At 41.0% G+C, this 15,998-nt stretch overlaps 1 protein-coding gene across 2 annotated transcripts in view; it reads left to right on the top strand.

Annotated features, from left to right (window-relative positions):
* Nucleotides 1–15,726, top strand: part of LIN7A (lin-7 cell polarity scaffold A) — a 37,664-nt gene extending 21,938 nt beyond the window's left edge. The window contains exons 3-6 of one of the 2 annotated variants that reach the window (XM_035127838.3): nucleotides 4,457–4,528; nucleotides 8,040–8,249; nucleotides 8,937–9,143; nucleotides 10,901–15,726. In XM_035127838.3, the coding sequence (XP_034983729.3) occupies nucleotides 4,457–4,528; nucleotides 8,040–8,249; nucleotides 8,937–9,143 (489 nt within the window). In that variant the 3' untranslated portion in view covers nucleotides 10,901–15,726. The remainder of the gene's footprint in view (nucleotides 1–4,456; nucleotides 4,529–8,039; nucleotides 8,250–8,936; nucleotides 9,144–10,900) is intronic. The other variant, XM_088651745.1, reaches the window with a different exon arrangement.
* The last annotated feature ends 272 nt before the right edge of the window (nucleotides 15,727–15,998 follow it).

The following is a 15,998-nucleotide window of genomic DNA, read 5'->3' as shown; positions in this document are numbered from 1 at the left end:
GACTGATCATTTCCGTGTTCCTGTTAGCTGCGAGTGGCAGTATGATTTTTTAAAAAGCATAAGTGTGTTATCAGCAATATAGTCTTGGCTACCCCCAGTTCAAAATTATTGGGATATTTTTGCCAGTTTCTAATAATAGTAATAAACAGCCTGCTAATTGTCAATCGTTTAGATCTATTAATTTGACCCAGATCTCAAAAGCATTGAGCTACACATGCGGTTAATAAGAACACATGCGTTATTAGTGAAATGGGTTAATTGATTAGAATCAAAACAAGTGTTTCAAATGCAGGCCAGAAGCAAATAGGCAGCCAGTGCAACTGGTATAGAATTGATTCAAATGCCTGTCCCCCTGACAAGCATCATAACAGCTGCATTCTGTATCTGCTGAAGTTTCTGTACTGTCTTTAAAAGCAGTCCCATAGAAAGAGTATTATTCATTACAGTAAACTTCTGAACATTCCTTGTCCCAACTGCTTTCAACCATAGACCTAATTGAAAGACTCACCCAGTCTGCCTAACCTCTGTCAATCAGCCAGATTTTTTACTGTTTGACCTTTCCAATGTATATTGAAATAAATTATTGGGGTGGGGGAACAAGGCATTCAAGAGTAAAGTAAAACATCTGTTTTCAGACCTGTTGTCAAAATTTAAAAAGTTCCCTTCTGGTTTCTTTAGATTCCCCCACCCCTCTCTGTTCATCTGCCATCAACATTCTATAAACACTCTACTTATGGTCAGGCAGCTCTGAGGGTTTTTTAGCCTTCTGCATGCCTAGGGAGTCCTTGAAATATGAAGAAACCACTAATGTATTTTTGGATGACTCAGTTTCATTTCAAAACTAATAGGCACTCAACCACCTGAGTTCAAAATTACAGGGGATGGTGATTTTTTAAAAGCATATCTCTCAAGATTAAGATAAAATGCAAACATTATTAATACACTATGTTGGTCAACCCTGCCTGGACCAAGTCTTTTCTGTACTATAGCTCATTAAATCATTGCTGAAATTCTGCACAAATGAAGGCAGTTTAAATAATGAGGAGAACTGTGGCCCTTGTTTTTTATTTGCCATCTCCCTCTTTAAAACAGCATTTCTTTCTTGCAATTATATGCTGCCATCATTTGAAGGAGCAAAATGCAGCATAAATGCTACCCTCCACGTTTTCTGCTGAAAGCTTTGCAAATTTCATGGCTGATGTAGGATTTGAACCAAAGTCGCCCTGGTCAAAATAATCATACTGCTCATTCATTAAATCATACTAAAGTGCATTTTAGAGGGCTATCAAGGATCCATTTGCATCACCAAAAATTATGCTCAGGGGGCTGAGGCCAAGTAAGTCATACCAGTAGCAGACCTATGGATATCAATTGATATGACTAACTTGTCCATTGGTTTCAATGGGTATACCCTTTGTGGACTTAGCTGTGCATCTCGTAATCAGTTTCCTTTTAACTGGTAGCATTATTATTGTTAATTTCCAGTTGACAAACCACACTAACTTGCAGCATCCATTCCTCCTGCTTGTAATAAGAAAAGATAAAGTAGATGTATCTTTTATGGTCTTACAATTATTCCTCACTTCTGGCTTGCAGTTGTGAACTAATTGCAGCATCCAGCTATGCCCCATGCACCTTCAAAAAAAATGTCCACATAACTATGTTTTGTGTCATTGGTCCTGGAAAATTACTATTGTGTTACACTGTAGCAGATGGAACAAGATGCCAAAGGTACTATCATCCCCCCCAAAAAAATCCTTTTTCAAAGCTCAAAACCACATACAGATGTCTCCTGAGTACAGTACTGGCTGCTATTGTCCCTATATATACACACACACACACACACACACACACACACACACACACACACACTGCTGGATCCCAGAGCAGAAACAGAAATATATGTCCCTTCACACTAGTACTGCAAACATAGTACCCACTTTGTGTTTATTGCTATTGAGCAGCCCAGCATAATATCAATCAGACTCTGAAATTAATTGATGGCCTCTTACATTATTTAAACATTGACATTTTTCACTTGGAGTGAGTATTCAAGTGAAAGCAATTATAACTTGATTATTTATCACACCAATAAGTCATGGTACATTAAATTAGACCTGAGATGATTAAGGATGTCTTGATGATTTAGTATTTGATTAGAGCCACAGGACTACAATTTCAAATTTAATAAATATGCCAGTGGGTATCTTCAGTGCACTAAGCATTCTTGCTACAACTTGTTTGAGTGCAGTTCCGCTGTATAAGACTGCAGAAGTTCGCAGGTATCCAAAGAGTCTGATCCTGTGCTCTGCTGGGTATAGAACAGGGATCATGCTTAGGGCGTCCAGTAATATCGTTAGTGATGTGCCAGCTTCATGCCCAGATTATGTAGTAAACATTTTTTTTAAAAGAAAATTACTCCTCTTTGCGGTTGTGCCAAGACCAAAGGGGGGGGGAGGGAGTCCGCACATGGAGTTTGCCTTTTTCACAGCCTCTACAGACTGTCAACATCTTCATCTATATCTTCATCAAAAGTACCAAAGTCTGCATTGACAACTTAGTTCAAAGTATCTTAATGGCAATGTTGCCTTTACTGAAAGTTTCACTGGTCAGTTCTGCAGCAGAAAAGAACACTCTAACCCAGGGGTCCCCAAACTACGGCCCCCGGGCCGGATGCGGCCCAATCGGCCTCCCAATCCAGCCCGCGACGACCCCCGCCGCCCGCTGCCGCCGCCCGCTCTTACAGCGCGCGGCGCGGCGACGATCTTAAAAATCGGCAAAAAATCGCCGAAAATCCTTTGTGAGCATGCGTATGGGCCTCTCCCGACCCAGAAGAGGTCATTTCCGATGCACTTCCGGGTCGGGGGAGGCCCATACGCATGCGCACAAGCGATTTTCGGCGATTTTTCCCCCGACCGTGTGCGTGTGCGCATGCGCACGGACGCGCACTCCCCCGCCCTCCGGCCCGCTGCGCGGTAAGTCTGGGGACCCCTGCTCTAACCAAAACTTTTAAAAAATCCCCAAGAAAGTCAACAAGGCAACCTATTTTTTGATTGGTGTTAAATAATTAACCCACACTAAAAAGGCCTATCTTCGTAGCATTTCTGAGAGAAGAAAGAAATCAAGGAAAATTGTACTTTTTTTTGCTCTTGTTGGTGTCTTACTTCTGGAGTTAACAAGTTCAGCTTCTTGACAAAAAGACAGGCAAAACTGTGTGTCTGTCTGTTTGTATTGATGTCATGGACTGGCTGGGTACAGAGGAGTGGTGGGAGACAACAGCTGGGCAACCCCCAAGGGAAGAAGGCTTAGAGCAGGCATCCCCAAACTGCGGCCCTCCAGATGTTTTGGCCTACAACTCCCATGATCCCTAGCTAACAGGACCAGTGGTCAGGGATGATGGGGTGATGGGAATTGTAGTCCAAAACATCTGGAGGGCCGAACTTTGGGGATGCCTGGCTTAGAGCCAGGGGATGGGTGGTGGGACAAGTGGTCAGAGGGAGCAGACTGGGTGGAGAAGGTGTCAGAAGCTGAAGAGGTAACAGGGTTTGGTGAGCAGGAAGAGGCTGTGGCAGAGAGCAGTGCAGAATCAGAGGTAGAAGAGGAGAATGAAGAAGATAGGGGACAAGAAGCAGAGATGAGTCAGGCTGGTGAAGAAGCCGGGGGGGGGGGAAATCTCCCATTCATCCTGCAACCAGTTCCCCTCCCCTCTGGCCTCCCAGGACCCAGTATGAAGAGAGGCATGACAACGGAATATCAGATTGCTTGGGAAGGACACAGGGGAGGAGGAGACATAGGGAACTGTGGGAAGTTGGGGACCTTCAGCCCTCACAACTGTCTCATAGGGGCAAGATCTACCAGGACAAGTTGATGTGCTCATTAGGCATGGCATCCTGAGTCAACCTGGTTTCCTTGAAGAAAGAATTCATTCACTGACACCGTGTGATTTATTGCTGACCTGCTCCTGGCACATGCTCCTAACAGTGAAATGTAAAAGTGTTTGGTGTGTTTTTTAATTAAAGAGGGCTCCACACTTCATAAGGCAGATGTGTCTGCTTTGTGCATGCCAGTGCAACGCTCATGTTTTCTTACAAGAAATATATAAAGTGTGAATGATGAAATGCACCCATTTTACATGATCATGGGAACCCAGGCCCACTCAAGTGTTCCATGTATGGCAATCTGAGGAAGTGTTACATATTCCCTGTGTATCAAAAATAGATGTTTGAGTGCTTGGAATATGGCAATATGCTTTCAACAGCCTCAAGGGGAGACATACGGATTGTTAAACCAATACTGTAGTATGAAAAGGCTGTTGCAGGTAGCATTGTACATGAGAAATACAAAAAAACAAACAAAACTGGCCAGGCAAACAAGCACTAAATTGTATTCAGAGCTTTTGATTTGTGGAGAAACACTTGATGATTCGTTTTGCTTCTGTTTGTTTTTTCTGCTTCAGGTGTATCAATATATGCATGAAACCATAAACGTTAATGGCTGCCCCGAATTCCGCGCAAGGGCAACAGCAAAGGTAGGGTGCTTGCAGCTTTAAAATATACACTCCTAAGATGCCCCAGTAATTGACTGTGCGCGTGTATGTTTCAGGTATTCGTGTGTAGACTGTAAGAAAATTTAGACATCAGTGGCAGCCCAGAGTCTAGAACCAGTGCTACTTTCCAGGTAACAACTTTAATGGCAAATTCAACCTTTGTGCTGCTGCTTCTGTAGCTTAAGAAAAGAGAATGCTTTCCAGAATAAAGAGGCTTGCAGTGTGGGGAGCGGGGAGCCAGCTTCGGGTCAAACCTACTATTTCATTGCATAGAACAATGCACTGGCCATTCGCGCTTCTTTAGCTAAGTTCTCCTGTAACATTTTTTTTCTTCATAGTACAGTATGGCACAGGCCTGCCTTTAGAACAGTAAAGGTTCTTGCTTTCAAAGATGCTGAGCACATATTTCCTCAACAGAAAGCAGCAGCAGCAGCTGTGTTTTTCATCATTTCTGAAAAACAGGGCCTAATGATGAAATTTCAGGAAGGATCCTTACAAATCTTTGTATGCACCCAGCATCAAGAGAAATAATGGCTTTGTTCAGTTGCAACACTAAACCACTGGTTTTAGCATTACAAGAAGCTTCGCTTTCCCCAGGCTTCCTATTTCTCCCATCTGATGCAACTCCAAGGAGATTGGAAGTTTCTTCTTCCATCTTTGATTTACCAAAGTTTGGCATGCCATCTAAAACGTGAAATGGGGTTCAGATAAGCAAGTTAAGTTAATAAACTATGGTTTGAAGTTAGCATGTTTCCACCAACCATAGTTAAGATTAACCACAGTTTGGGTGGCTTCAGATTACACAAAAACCTGAGTTTAATCCAGAAGTGAAAGCTTCATAACCCCTCAGGAATTCTGTGTAGGAGGGAAGGGGCAGGTGCAAGCCCAGTGGGAGGCTAGAATCATTCTTGCAATGCTAAACTGTGGTTTAGCATTTTATCCAATCCATCCCATTGCTTTTGTAACTAAATCTGAAATGTACTTTTGTGTTCACATTGTGCAGGGAATGAATGTTTCCAGTAAAATGCACATTTCCTCACGGAATAGATTCTGTCTTGTACCACTGATAAAACTTGAATGAATTTTCTCTGCATGAGTGAGGCAGGGGAAAGAAAACTAAGAAAACTGTAGAACTTTGACAAAGCATATGGACTCAGACCTAAGAACACCGCTCTTTGCAATTCAAAGCAATTAATGCTAGTGTTCTTTCCACACTTCCAGTGAAAGAATCCTGTTGATTTGAAATAGAGGAAAGCCAAAGTTTGATGGGGGGAAACATTATTTTAAATATATTATTAAAACCATTTAAATAATGTGTTTTAGATTATTAGAGAGTAAAAGAAACCATTCTGAGCCATGCAGTACTTTTTAACTTTAATAAGCTAAAGGTAGGTCTAAATAAAATTCCTCCATTATGTTATCAGCTTCTGGAACATTGCACATATCCAAGAGTGGTTTGAGCTTGAGCTTTGTAGCTACTTATCCAAGAAAGGTGTGTTCTATATTATTTCTGCTGTGGATAAAAAAGTATAGTTGAAGATGAAAAACCCTCCAGGTTTGCCATTCTCATTTCTTATTCATTTAGAACAGCAGGATTGTAGAGCAATGATTCAATATCACAATATTTCCTGGTTTTTTCTGGGCTGTCTGCATTGCATTATCTTGTGCATTTATGTTTGACATTCAATGTGTGCATGGTTACAATTTTTGCATGATAACACATGTTGCATACGCAACTAAGGAATCATACTCATGTTACCTAGTTCCATCCATTAAACATCCCTAATAGAACGAACTCTCATAGGACCTTTAAGAACCATGGGCTGAAGTTAAGCACTTTCTAGAATCATTTATTTCAAAAGAAGAGTTAAGTACGTATGTGCTTGGGGCTACCATCCTGCAGCCACTTGCCTGAGGCTAAGGCCCGATAGGACTTACTTCTGGATATGCAGATATAGGATTCTAGTGTACATCTCTCCTATGGAAATGAATGAACCCCTTAAAGTGTTTAACTTTAGCTAGATTCTATCCTGCATTTTAACATGCCAAAGAAACATACAAAACACTTTGAAAAACAGTTGCTGGTGGGAAAATGTCTGTTTCCATAATGCAAACTAAATGTATACTAAACATTTTTTGTTTTTTTAAGCAATGCAATCCTGGTTTCCTGCTGCTTTCATTTCAGCAACTGTTATAATTTCAGGAGTCCTAAATTTTTATTTGACACAGTTATTTAAACTAAACTCCCCTAATTAAAGTATTTTTTTCTTCCACTCCTTACTATTGCCAGAGTCCAGTGGCTCCACTTTGCATGTAAAGACTATGGTATACAGATTCCACTTTGCTGCTGAGGGATGTTGCATGCCTGCCCCTGCTAGTATGAAGCTCAGTGTGTATATAAAGGCCCTGCAGAGCTTTTGGTTGTAAATCAAATCTGTTAAATCATTTTTAAATGTTTCTTTGACACTACAGTGGAAACCTATTTAAGAAAAAAAACAGCTCTCCCTTTTGTAATCTGGCAAAGCTTACTTTTTATTATCATTATTCACAGCAATCAGAAAGAGTTTGCATTATAAATATTCAATTTAAATAACAATTCAAAGTGTTGGTGCTGACCTTTAAAGCCCTAAACAGCCTCAGCCCAGTATACCTGAAGGAGTGTCTCCATCCCCATCGTTCTGCCCAGACACTGAGGTCCAGCGCCGAGGGCCTTCTGGCGGTTCCCTCACTGTGAGAAGCCAAGTTACAGGGAACCAGACAGAGGGCCTTCTCGGTAGTGGTGCCCGCCCTGTGGAACGCCCTCCCAACAGATGTCAAGGAAATAAACAACTATCTGACTTTTAGAAGACATCTGAAGGCAGCCCTGTTTAGGGAAGTTTTTTATGACTGGTGTTTTATTGTACTTTTAATATTTTGTTAGAAGCCACCCAGAGTGGCTGGGGAAGCCCAGCCAGATGGGCATGGTATAAATTATATTATTATTATTATTATTATTATTATTATTATTATTATTATTATTATTCAGGTTTCATAGGGAGGTCACTTTCTAGAGAACATAGAAAACTGCTTATAGATTTAGAAACTCGACTGCAATCATGGCATCCCTCTGCCCAGAAAATCTTCTCCAAGTAGTGCACAGAACTGATTTTCATATTTCCTTCATGTGCATGGGTTGCGTTTATGGAAACAGGGATCCCCAAATGTGCAGGAGCTCCATGTGAGCCTCTGAGCACATGTGAAACTCTGAACTTGGGATTCATGCACCCCAGTCCTAATAGCAACGATGTTGGCACATAACTGTGCCTGGAGGCCTTGGGCAATTCTGTACTAAATGCTCCACATCAATACTTTGTATTCAAAAGAATTATGGAATATTTGCTTAAAATTAAGGAATTGCAAATACTGTTTCATTCAAATTAATATTTTAAAGAAAATTAGCACCAGTGCTTTTCATTGTACTCGCTATATGCTGAAGAGATGTGTTTTCTTCTAGGCAACCGTTGCTGCCTTTGCAGCTAGTGAAGGCCATTCACACCCTCGAGTGGTAGAACTGCCAAAGACTGATGAAGGCCTTGGCTTTAATGTAATGGGAGGAAAAGAACAAAATTCTCCTATTTATATTTCTCGCATAATTCCCGGAGGAGTAGCTGAGAGGCATGGAGGACTCAAACGAGGAGACCAGTTACTTTCTGTTAATGGAGTGGTATGTGAACTTGTTGATTTTTTAAAAAAATGAACTGTGCTTTTTGAAGGAACTTCAGCTCCCATGCTGCAATTAAGAGGTCATAGCTGGAAATGCTGTGGGCTGTGTCCAGACATCACCTTCTATGGATGGAAATGCTCCTTCCATCCATGGAAGACTTCCCTCTCCCCACACTGGCTCCCACTGGCTAGAGTGAAATACAAACCATTATATGTAGCCCTTTATATGTAGGAATAGTTTATATGTAGGAATAGTTTGCAAGTCAACGATAATTTAAAAAAGCAAAACAAAAGCAAAACAACAGGCAGTCATAATGTGACATTTCAGATACAAAAATTGCAAAGTGGAGATTTTGTGTAGCCATATATTGATTTCACAAGGGTGTGTTGGGGTGCAGTAAATCTGTAGGTGCCACTTATCTGAGAACTCATCCCTGCAGTAGGTGCATCAATTTTAGTCAACTGCATCTTTAATATAATTCTTGCCTCAACTGCAAAAAACTTAATGACTTTAGGGCCTTATCAAGCTGCTGGAACTCTGTTTTCTTGCCTTTTCACTCTCCCTTGGACACTTTCCAGCAGCCCTGGGGGTAAGAAGTTCAGGTTTTGCCTTCCTAACCCAAGTCCTTAATAGAAAGGCATCTCTTGCAATATGTGGTTTTTCACTATTCTTTCCTTACGTAATCAGAGCGTGGAAGGAGAGCACCACGAGAAAGCTGTGGAGCTCCTGAAGGCCGCTAAGGACAGCGTCAAGCTAGTGGTGCGCTACACTCCCAAAGTGTTGGATGAGATGGAGGCTCGTTTTGAGAAGCTAAGGACAGCACGGCGCAGACAACAGCAGCAGTTGCTAATTCAGCAGCAGCAGCAGAATGCACAACAAAACCATATGTCGTAGGTGAGAGAATCTGATGGTCTTGCTTTTAGCCTACCATCAGAAAAGTCTTTTGGCGTGTTGTGATCCATAGCCTGCTTGTAGTTTCGCAAGCCCTGCTTTAACAATTTGGGTTTAGGTGCTAATCCATAATTTGCTTTGACATGCCATACCCTAAGATCCTTGCTCAGTATTGATTGATATTAGAGCAGCAGGGGGTTATTTCATAACTTAGATTTTATGCAGAATTCTCAAATATAGTTGTTAGGTTCAAGTTCAAAATTAATAAATATGAACTGAATCATATAGAAATAGCAAATCAGTCCTAACCCCTGACCTGTGCTGCTGGAGGGAGTTACAAAATACCTGCAGTGTCTGGTCATTGACTTCTTTTGGCTGGCTTACTGACCCTCTAAAAAGCACAGCAGTTGAGCAGCTATCTCCAGCAATGCTCCCACCAATGACATCAAGTGTTGGACCCTGATGTGGGGTAGAGCAGAGTAGAGCAGGCCAGAGCTGGATCCATAGCTGCTCCATCACCTGCACAAGGAATAGGATTCCTCTGCAGGACACCTGGTCTCAGTACAGTTGTTGTATTTGAAATATCAGGTAGTAATTTGGCTCCATTGCACTATTGCAGTTGTATGGAAAAACCCTTTGCAATTAAGACCAGTAGCAGGCAGCATGGTGGACTGGCAATACTCACCTGACCTCTGGGTAGTCACATTGCTGCTACTAACTGAGACATAGATTGAGAGGGGCAAGGTTGCAAATGCAGTGGCAGAGCCAATCCAGTTCTCCCACTGGTGCATTTGCACTGTGCCATCCTTGTTCATCCTGACACCTTGTCCATCCCCTTTTACCTTCAGTAAGCAGAGACGGCATGACCAACTAGAGGTCATGTGAACAGAGCTGCCCCACCATTCGCTATAGATCCAAGCACAAAGCAAAAAAGAGCAGACTACGCTTAGCATTTGGCTGCTGGACCAATTGAATGGCCTTTATTTGCTAGGGCTACTAATGGCTGCTTCTTCTTTCTTCTTTGGCGATCACTCGTAGCCGAGTAAGATTGTCTTCCATAAACACGGTTTTAACAATGGGTCCATAAGTGACTGTGGAGGCCAATTCTGGATCCACACATCCTTCCACAGTGGGGACATTGGTTTCCAGGCAGGCGTTGATCACGGTGTGGATTTGCCAAGTGTGCCTTCCTCTTAGCATGTTTCTCCCTTGCGTCCTGAGATCGAGTGTCTTCAAAGCCCATGACACCTTTGGTAAAGGCTGTTCTCCAACTGGAATGCTCGCAGGCCAGTGTTTCCCAGTTGTCAGTGTTTATACTACATTTTTTAAGATTTGCCTTGAGACAGTCTTTAAACCTCTTTTGTTGACCACCAGCATTACGCTTTCCATTTTGAAGATGGGAATAGAGTAGTTGCTTTGGAAGATGATCACCAGGCATCCGCACAACATGACCAGTCCAATGAAGTTGACGTTGAAGAATCATTGCTTCAACACTGGTGATCTTTGTTTCTTCCAGTACACTGATATTAGTTCGCCTGTCTTCCCAAGTGATGTGTAAAAAAATTTGGAGACACCAATGATGGAATCTTTCGAACAGCTGGAAATATCATGGCTGCATGATATTAACGCTGGCCAAACACCAATGTAGTGACTCCTTGGCAGCTATGCATACGGTAGATGAAAAAGAGCAATGAAGGAAATAGACAGACGGGACAGATGTTGGTTAATTCCTCACTGTTTTTGTTGTTGTTTAATTATAGGTTGTCCTCGAAGAAGAAATTCTAATCCAAGAATCCAACAATTTAGCAGCAAAACTGTATTTTGAATTCCAACATACAGTAAAAGAGCAGCAGCAATGACAATACAACATCTGCATTCACCAGCAAACTGTGAAAGGCTGCCATAAGAATTCCTTGGCAGGCCAATAATGTAGTGAAATCCTTCAAAAAAGGGTTTTTTGGTGTACTGAAGTCCTAGGATGAAAGGTTTCTTTGACTCCTGTTCCATGTGGTAAGGCTTTTAAAAAAAGAAAAAGAACACTCTGTAAAATTGAGAGTTTTAATAGTGAATGAATGAATGAATGAATGTGTGTATGGTCCAATCCTGCTCGCTTTACAATGATACTTCAGAGGGATGGATGCAAGATGGGGCCACTGCTGAGAGTGACCGTTGTCCAGTATTTCTGGCCCTGATCTAGCCCAAGCCATGCTTTTAAAAGGATCAGAACTAGTTGATTCAGAATGTAGATGGAAAAGTGCTCTAGACTGCACACTGAAAGCAATGTGCTGGCATTTGGGTGCTGACAATTGAATGCCATCCCTTTTGTGTCCATGGTTCCTAAGCCAGTAAGTGATACATGTGAGGAAGACCACCTTTTTAATGTACAAATCTCCCTATCTGGATTGAGGCCTTTGGCCCCAAGACGTTACAAATTCAGGGAGAAATGGCATCAGTTATAAAATGTTACCACTTACAAAAGCCCTTCTTGCATCTTGCAAAGCATCTTCACTTCACAATCTTGTACAGGTGCTTTGATCTGAAATCCAGTTTGTAATCTAGTTCTCTACTTTTTTTCCTTCCTGGGAGTTAGTACAATATTTATACTGCGGCTGCAGTGTTGAGTTGATTAATCAATGGATCTAAATCAAAATATTGCTACTTGATGAAAGAGATGCTCCTGATTAATTTTTGTTTTGTTTTTGATGGTTAATTATTACTTTTAATACAAGTGGTTATAAATCCATGGGGGGCACTTTTCTCCTCCTCCTCCTCCTCTCCCTCGTAGGAAGTAATGATTCTTCTGAGATCAAGCTTGCTCCACCCCATGCTTGCAATATCTATAAACAATGGAGGAATTTTTCTTCTTCAGTACTATAGTTTTGAACTCATTTGGAACTATGTAGCCTTAACAGTACAATGCTGTATGTGTCTACTAAGATTAAGCCCCACTAAGTTCCGTGCAGCTTACTCCTAGGTAAGTGGATTCCACCACGTACCTTGGAACAAGCCCCATTGAATTGAGTGGGGTTTCTTTCTGAGTAGACATGTGTACTGTTGCACTTCATAGCCTATACAGAATAAATAATAATAATAATTTGGGCAGATTTTTATCAGTGGATTAATCAACTAAACTTTCTTTTAATCAAACAACAGCCCTAATTTATACAGAATTTTATTTGTAAAAGCATTTTTACTCTTGGTGTATTCATAAATTCTGTTCAGCAGGTTTAATTCTGTCTTCTGTAAGTTGTAAGACTAGAGGACCCTTGAACTGTATTTTTAAATATAGATATTGCTAGTATTAGAGCTATAATTATTCAGAAATCTATAATGTTTACAGTATATTTATAAGATATATATGATATAATAAATAAATCTATATCTATAGATATATATCCCCAACATATATAGATATTGTCAGAATGTACGTGTTCCAGAGGTAGGGTCTGTACTTATTATATATTACAAATGTTTTAAGATAATGTTAATGAGACAAAAAAATTCCATTTGGGTGAAAAATAGATAAAGCAGGGTATCAGTATTTTCTCTATTTTTCAGATATATTCTTTATTTTGTTTATGTTTTTGGATTTAATACACCCAAATACTTAGTCACGAAAGCTGGCGTAGCCAAGTGGCTGAGAAACTGAGCTAGAAATCTCATGTTTTGCCACAAATTCACTAGGTGGCCTTAGGCAACTCACTCTTTCTTTCAGCCTCAGTTGCCCCCCTACTATATGGGGGGTAACAATGCTGACTTATCTTACAGGGTTGTTGTAAGGATTTCAATTAGATAAGTTGGCGCACACAAAGCACAATGGACACTTGAAAGTGCTATACAAACATTGAGCATTATGATTATCCCATAGTGGGAAGGCAGGCTTCCACAAAGAGGCACAAACGATTGATTGCTAAAATAATACATATTAGGATTTCTTTGACCTGTTCAACATAGGTCTGATCTACACATGCAGTAAAAATGAGGTTGGTTATCCAGGTAAGAACAGTAAGGGGCTTTAACCCTTTGCCTCATCTGCAAGTCTCAGTTGGAATTGGAACCCAGGGCCTGCTATTTGCATTGGAAGAGAATATTCCTGTTTGGGGACATTCCTGGCTTTCAAACTGCTTGTGATGCACCATATTTTTGAATGGTTCCCTGCAATTCCCTTCATTTGGGTTCCAGCACAGCAGATTATATTATTAACATACTGGATTATTATTATTTTACTTGCAATGATTCTTCCCCCCCCCTCGCCCGCCCCCTGCTCTTTTTCTTCTTTGGAGAAGCATCCAAAAATAAGATCTTCTGAGTTATACAGTCCAATCTTCCAGCTCAGGATTTAACCACTCCATTCTACTACATGTGCAGCCCAGTCTATTGCTACCGTTGGTTAGGAAAGGATATTACATCCTCATGCCTTAGCTATGAAGTCAGCCCATCTTGATCTTTTTCAATGAACCCTAACCCCCACAGGTCTCATGCAGGGCTCTTTCCATACCTGCCAAGTTGCTGTTGGAGAAATAAGGGACCGGGCCGGAAATAGCAGACCGGAAGTAGCGCTGCCGCCATTTTGGAGCTGGGCGGAGCATGCTCAGAAGTGACTTTTGATGCTGCTTTGCCCAGTTCCAAAATGGCTGCCGTGCCAGAAGTCGCACTGCAGCCATTTTGGAACTGGGCGGAGCATGCTTAGAAGTGACTTTTGATGCTGCTCCGCCCAGTTCCAAAATGGCCGCCGCACCAGAATAAACCGGGGGAAAACAAAAAAATCCGTTTTTTCAGCTAGGAACAGCTGGAAAAACAGGGATTTCCCGGGGAATACGGGAGACGTGGCAGCTATGGGCTCTTTCCCAACCTGGATCAAAAATAGTCTTTAACCAGAAACATCAGGAATTTATGGGACCTTACACATGCGAAGCAAGTACTCAACCACTGATTTCATATGCTGGCATCGTAACAAACCTATCTCAGACCCAAGAATATAAAAAGATGTGCCGACACCTGCTGTCATCAGGATAATTTATAATGTGTGCAATTCATGTGAATTAGTTGCAAGTAATCAAATTAAAATGTCAGTTAAAATTTACATGCAGTTTCAGAACCATTTGAATAATAGTCATGTTGAAAGGTTGCTAAGGATGTCGTTTTCCTTGGGAATAATTTCTAGGAGTTGATCCTAGAATTTTCATGGCTATGAAAAACATCCTTAAAGAAGAACAGCCGTGGGAATAAGCCAGAGCTTAGATGGGTTTCGATGAACACACGTAAACTTTCCTCTTCTCTTTATAAGAAGTCAGATGGTGCTGTGTGCAAAATTTTTTGAAAATAACTTGCGAAAAGTACTTCTAAGGCCAAATTAAAGTTACAGCCATAGCTTTTTGACACAGAACACATGAGATTTAGGATCATGGCTTTTGAAAATATGAGATAAAATATAATTGTGCGGAATTGTGTTTTTAGTATTGTTTCAGTGATGTCTGGAACCAGGACAGTGCAACTACATTAGCCCTGTGCCATCCAACTTTAAACGTGGAATTTTATATTTGGGTTTTAGTTTGTTGTGTTTACCAAATGTGATGTGTGTTATGAAATATCTAGCTTCTTAAAAATGATATTGCTTAAGGGTTTGTGTCAGAATTGAGTGTACAGAAGCTGTTTTCACCTTCCACACATTCTGTATTATGTTAATACAAACCTCAGTTATAGCCAGCCCTGTAAAATGTTATTATATATTTAGCATATGTTGTTGTCAAACTCCACCAGAAAAATAAAGATTTTGATAAAATGGCAGCGCATAAGAATATATTGCATAAGTAGATTGTCACTCATATTTCAATAGTGAATATCAACACAATTTGGACCTTATGGTTTAATAAATTATTTACACATAATGTTTGTTTCCTGTTCCAGTTTGTTTCCTGTTCCAGTTTGATGGATTTCTGTATTTTAATATTTTGTTGGAAGCCGCCCAGAGTAGCTGGGGGAACCCGGACAGATGGGTGGGGTATAAATAGTATATTATTATTATTATTATTATTATTATTATTATTATTATTATTATGACATGCAGAGATATCTAGACTGTGGCTGCAGAGCTACGTGCTGCATAGAAGAGTTTTTAAACAGTGAATGTAGAAACAGAATCCACTGGTCTGCCTCTTTACAAGGAGAGTTTTATGAATCTGCAGTTCATGTTGGTGTAATGTGAACAATGTACTAGATTGCACAGTGCTTGGTCTCATGCACTGAGGAGCACATCTCCCACATCTGGGTGTTCTGAGAAAAGAGTGCCAGGCTCACTGGGTTGCCATAGCAGCACCAGTGAGGTCAAGGGCATGCCTTGCTGAGTCATTCACCCTTCGCAGGAATGTAGAGATGGGTATACTAGTCCTGTTTGCTGCCATGGTCTGACTGAGAGAATTGGGTAGGTTTTACACAGCGGCATTAGCTAGCATGGTGACAGTGTTAGCCGATCTCTCTGTACATATGTATCTCTACTTCAAAGACCAGAAGAATTGTATGTAGTCGATAGTAGTGCTTAGCTTTGTCTTGTATCTGGGGACAATAAACACTTTGTTACTTTGAACTATGTGGGAGAGGAGTTTTTTCTGTCAACTGGGGACTCTGGAAGAGGAAGTTCTGCTGGAGCAGGAAATGTCTGTTGTCTCTGCTGGGGGTTTCTGCATTCTCTGCTGATAAATTACATAGGGAGAGGTGTGGTGAACGACCAGCTGACTTCCACAAGTCACCAATAGTTCACCCATTTTTTCTAACCACATGCTGGGACTAGGAGGAACAGGGCATCACAGATCTGCAAGAACCCAAGTATTGGTTCCTTTGGCATCATGGACCCCACTGAGA

This window comes from Zootoca vivipara, chromosome 9 (assembly GCF_965207765.1).
Source record: "Zootoca vivipara chromosome 9, rZooViv2.hap1.1, whole genome shotgun sequence".
Taxonomy (NCBI): domain Eukaryota; kingdom Metazoa; phylum Chordata; class Lepidosauria; order Squamata; family Lacertidae; genus Zootoca; species Zootoca vivipara.
The sequence above is the reverse complement of the archived record's forward strand: the minus strand, read 5'-3'. Positions and strand labels throughout refer to the sequence as shown.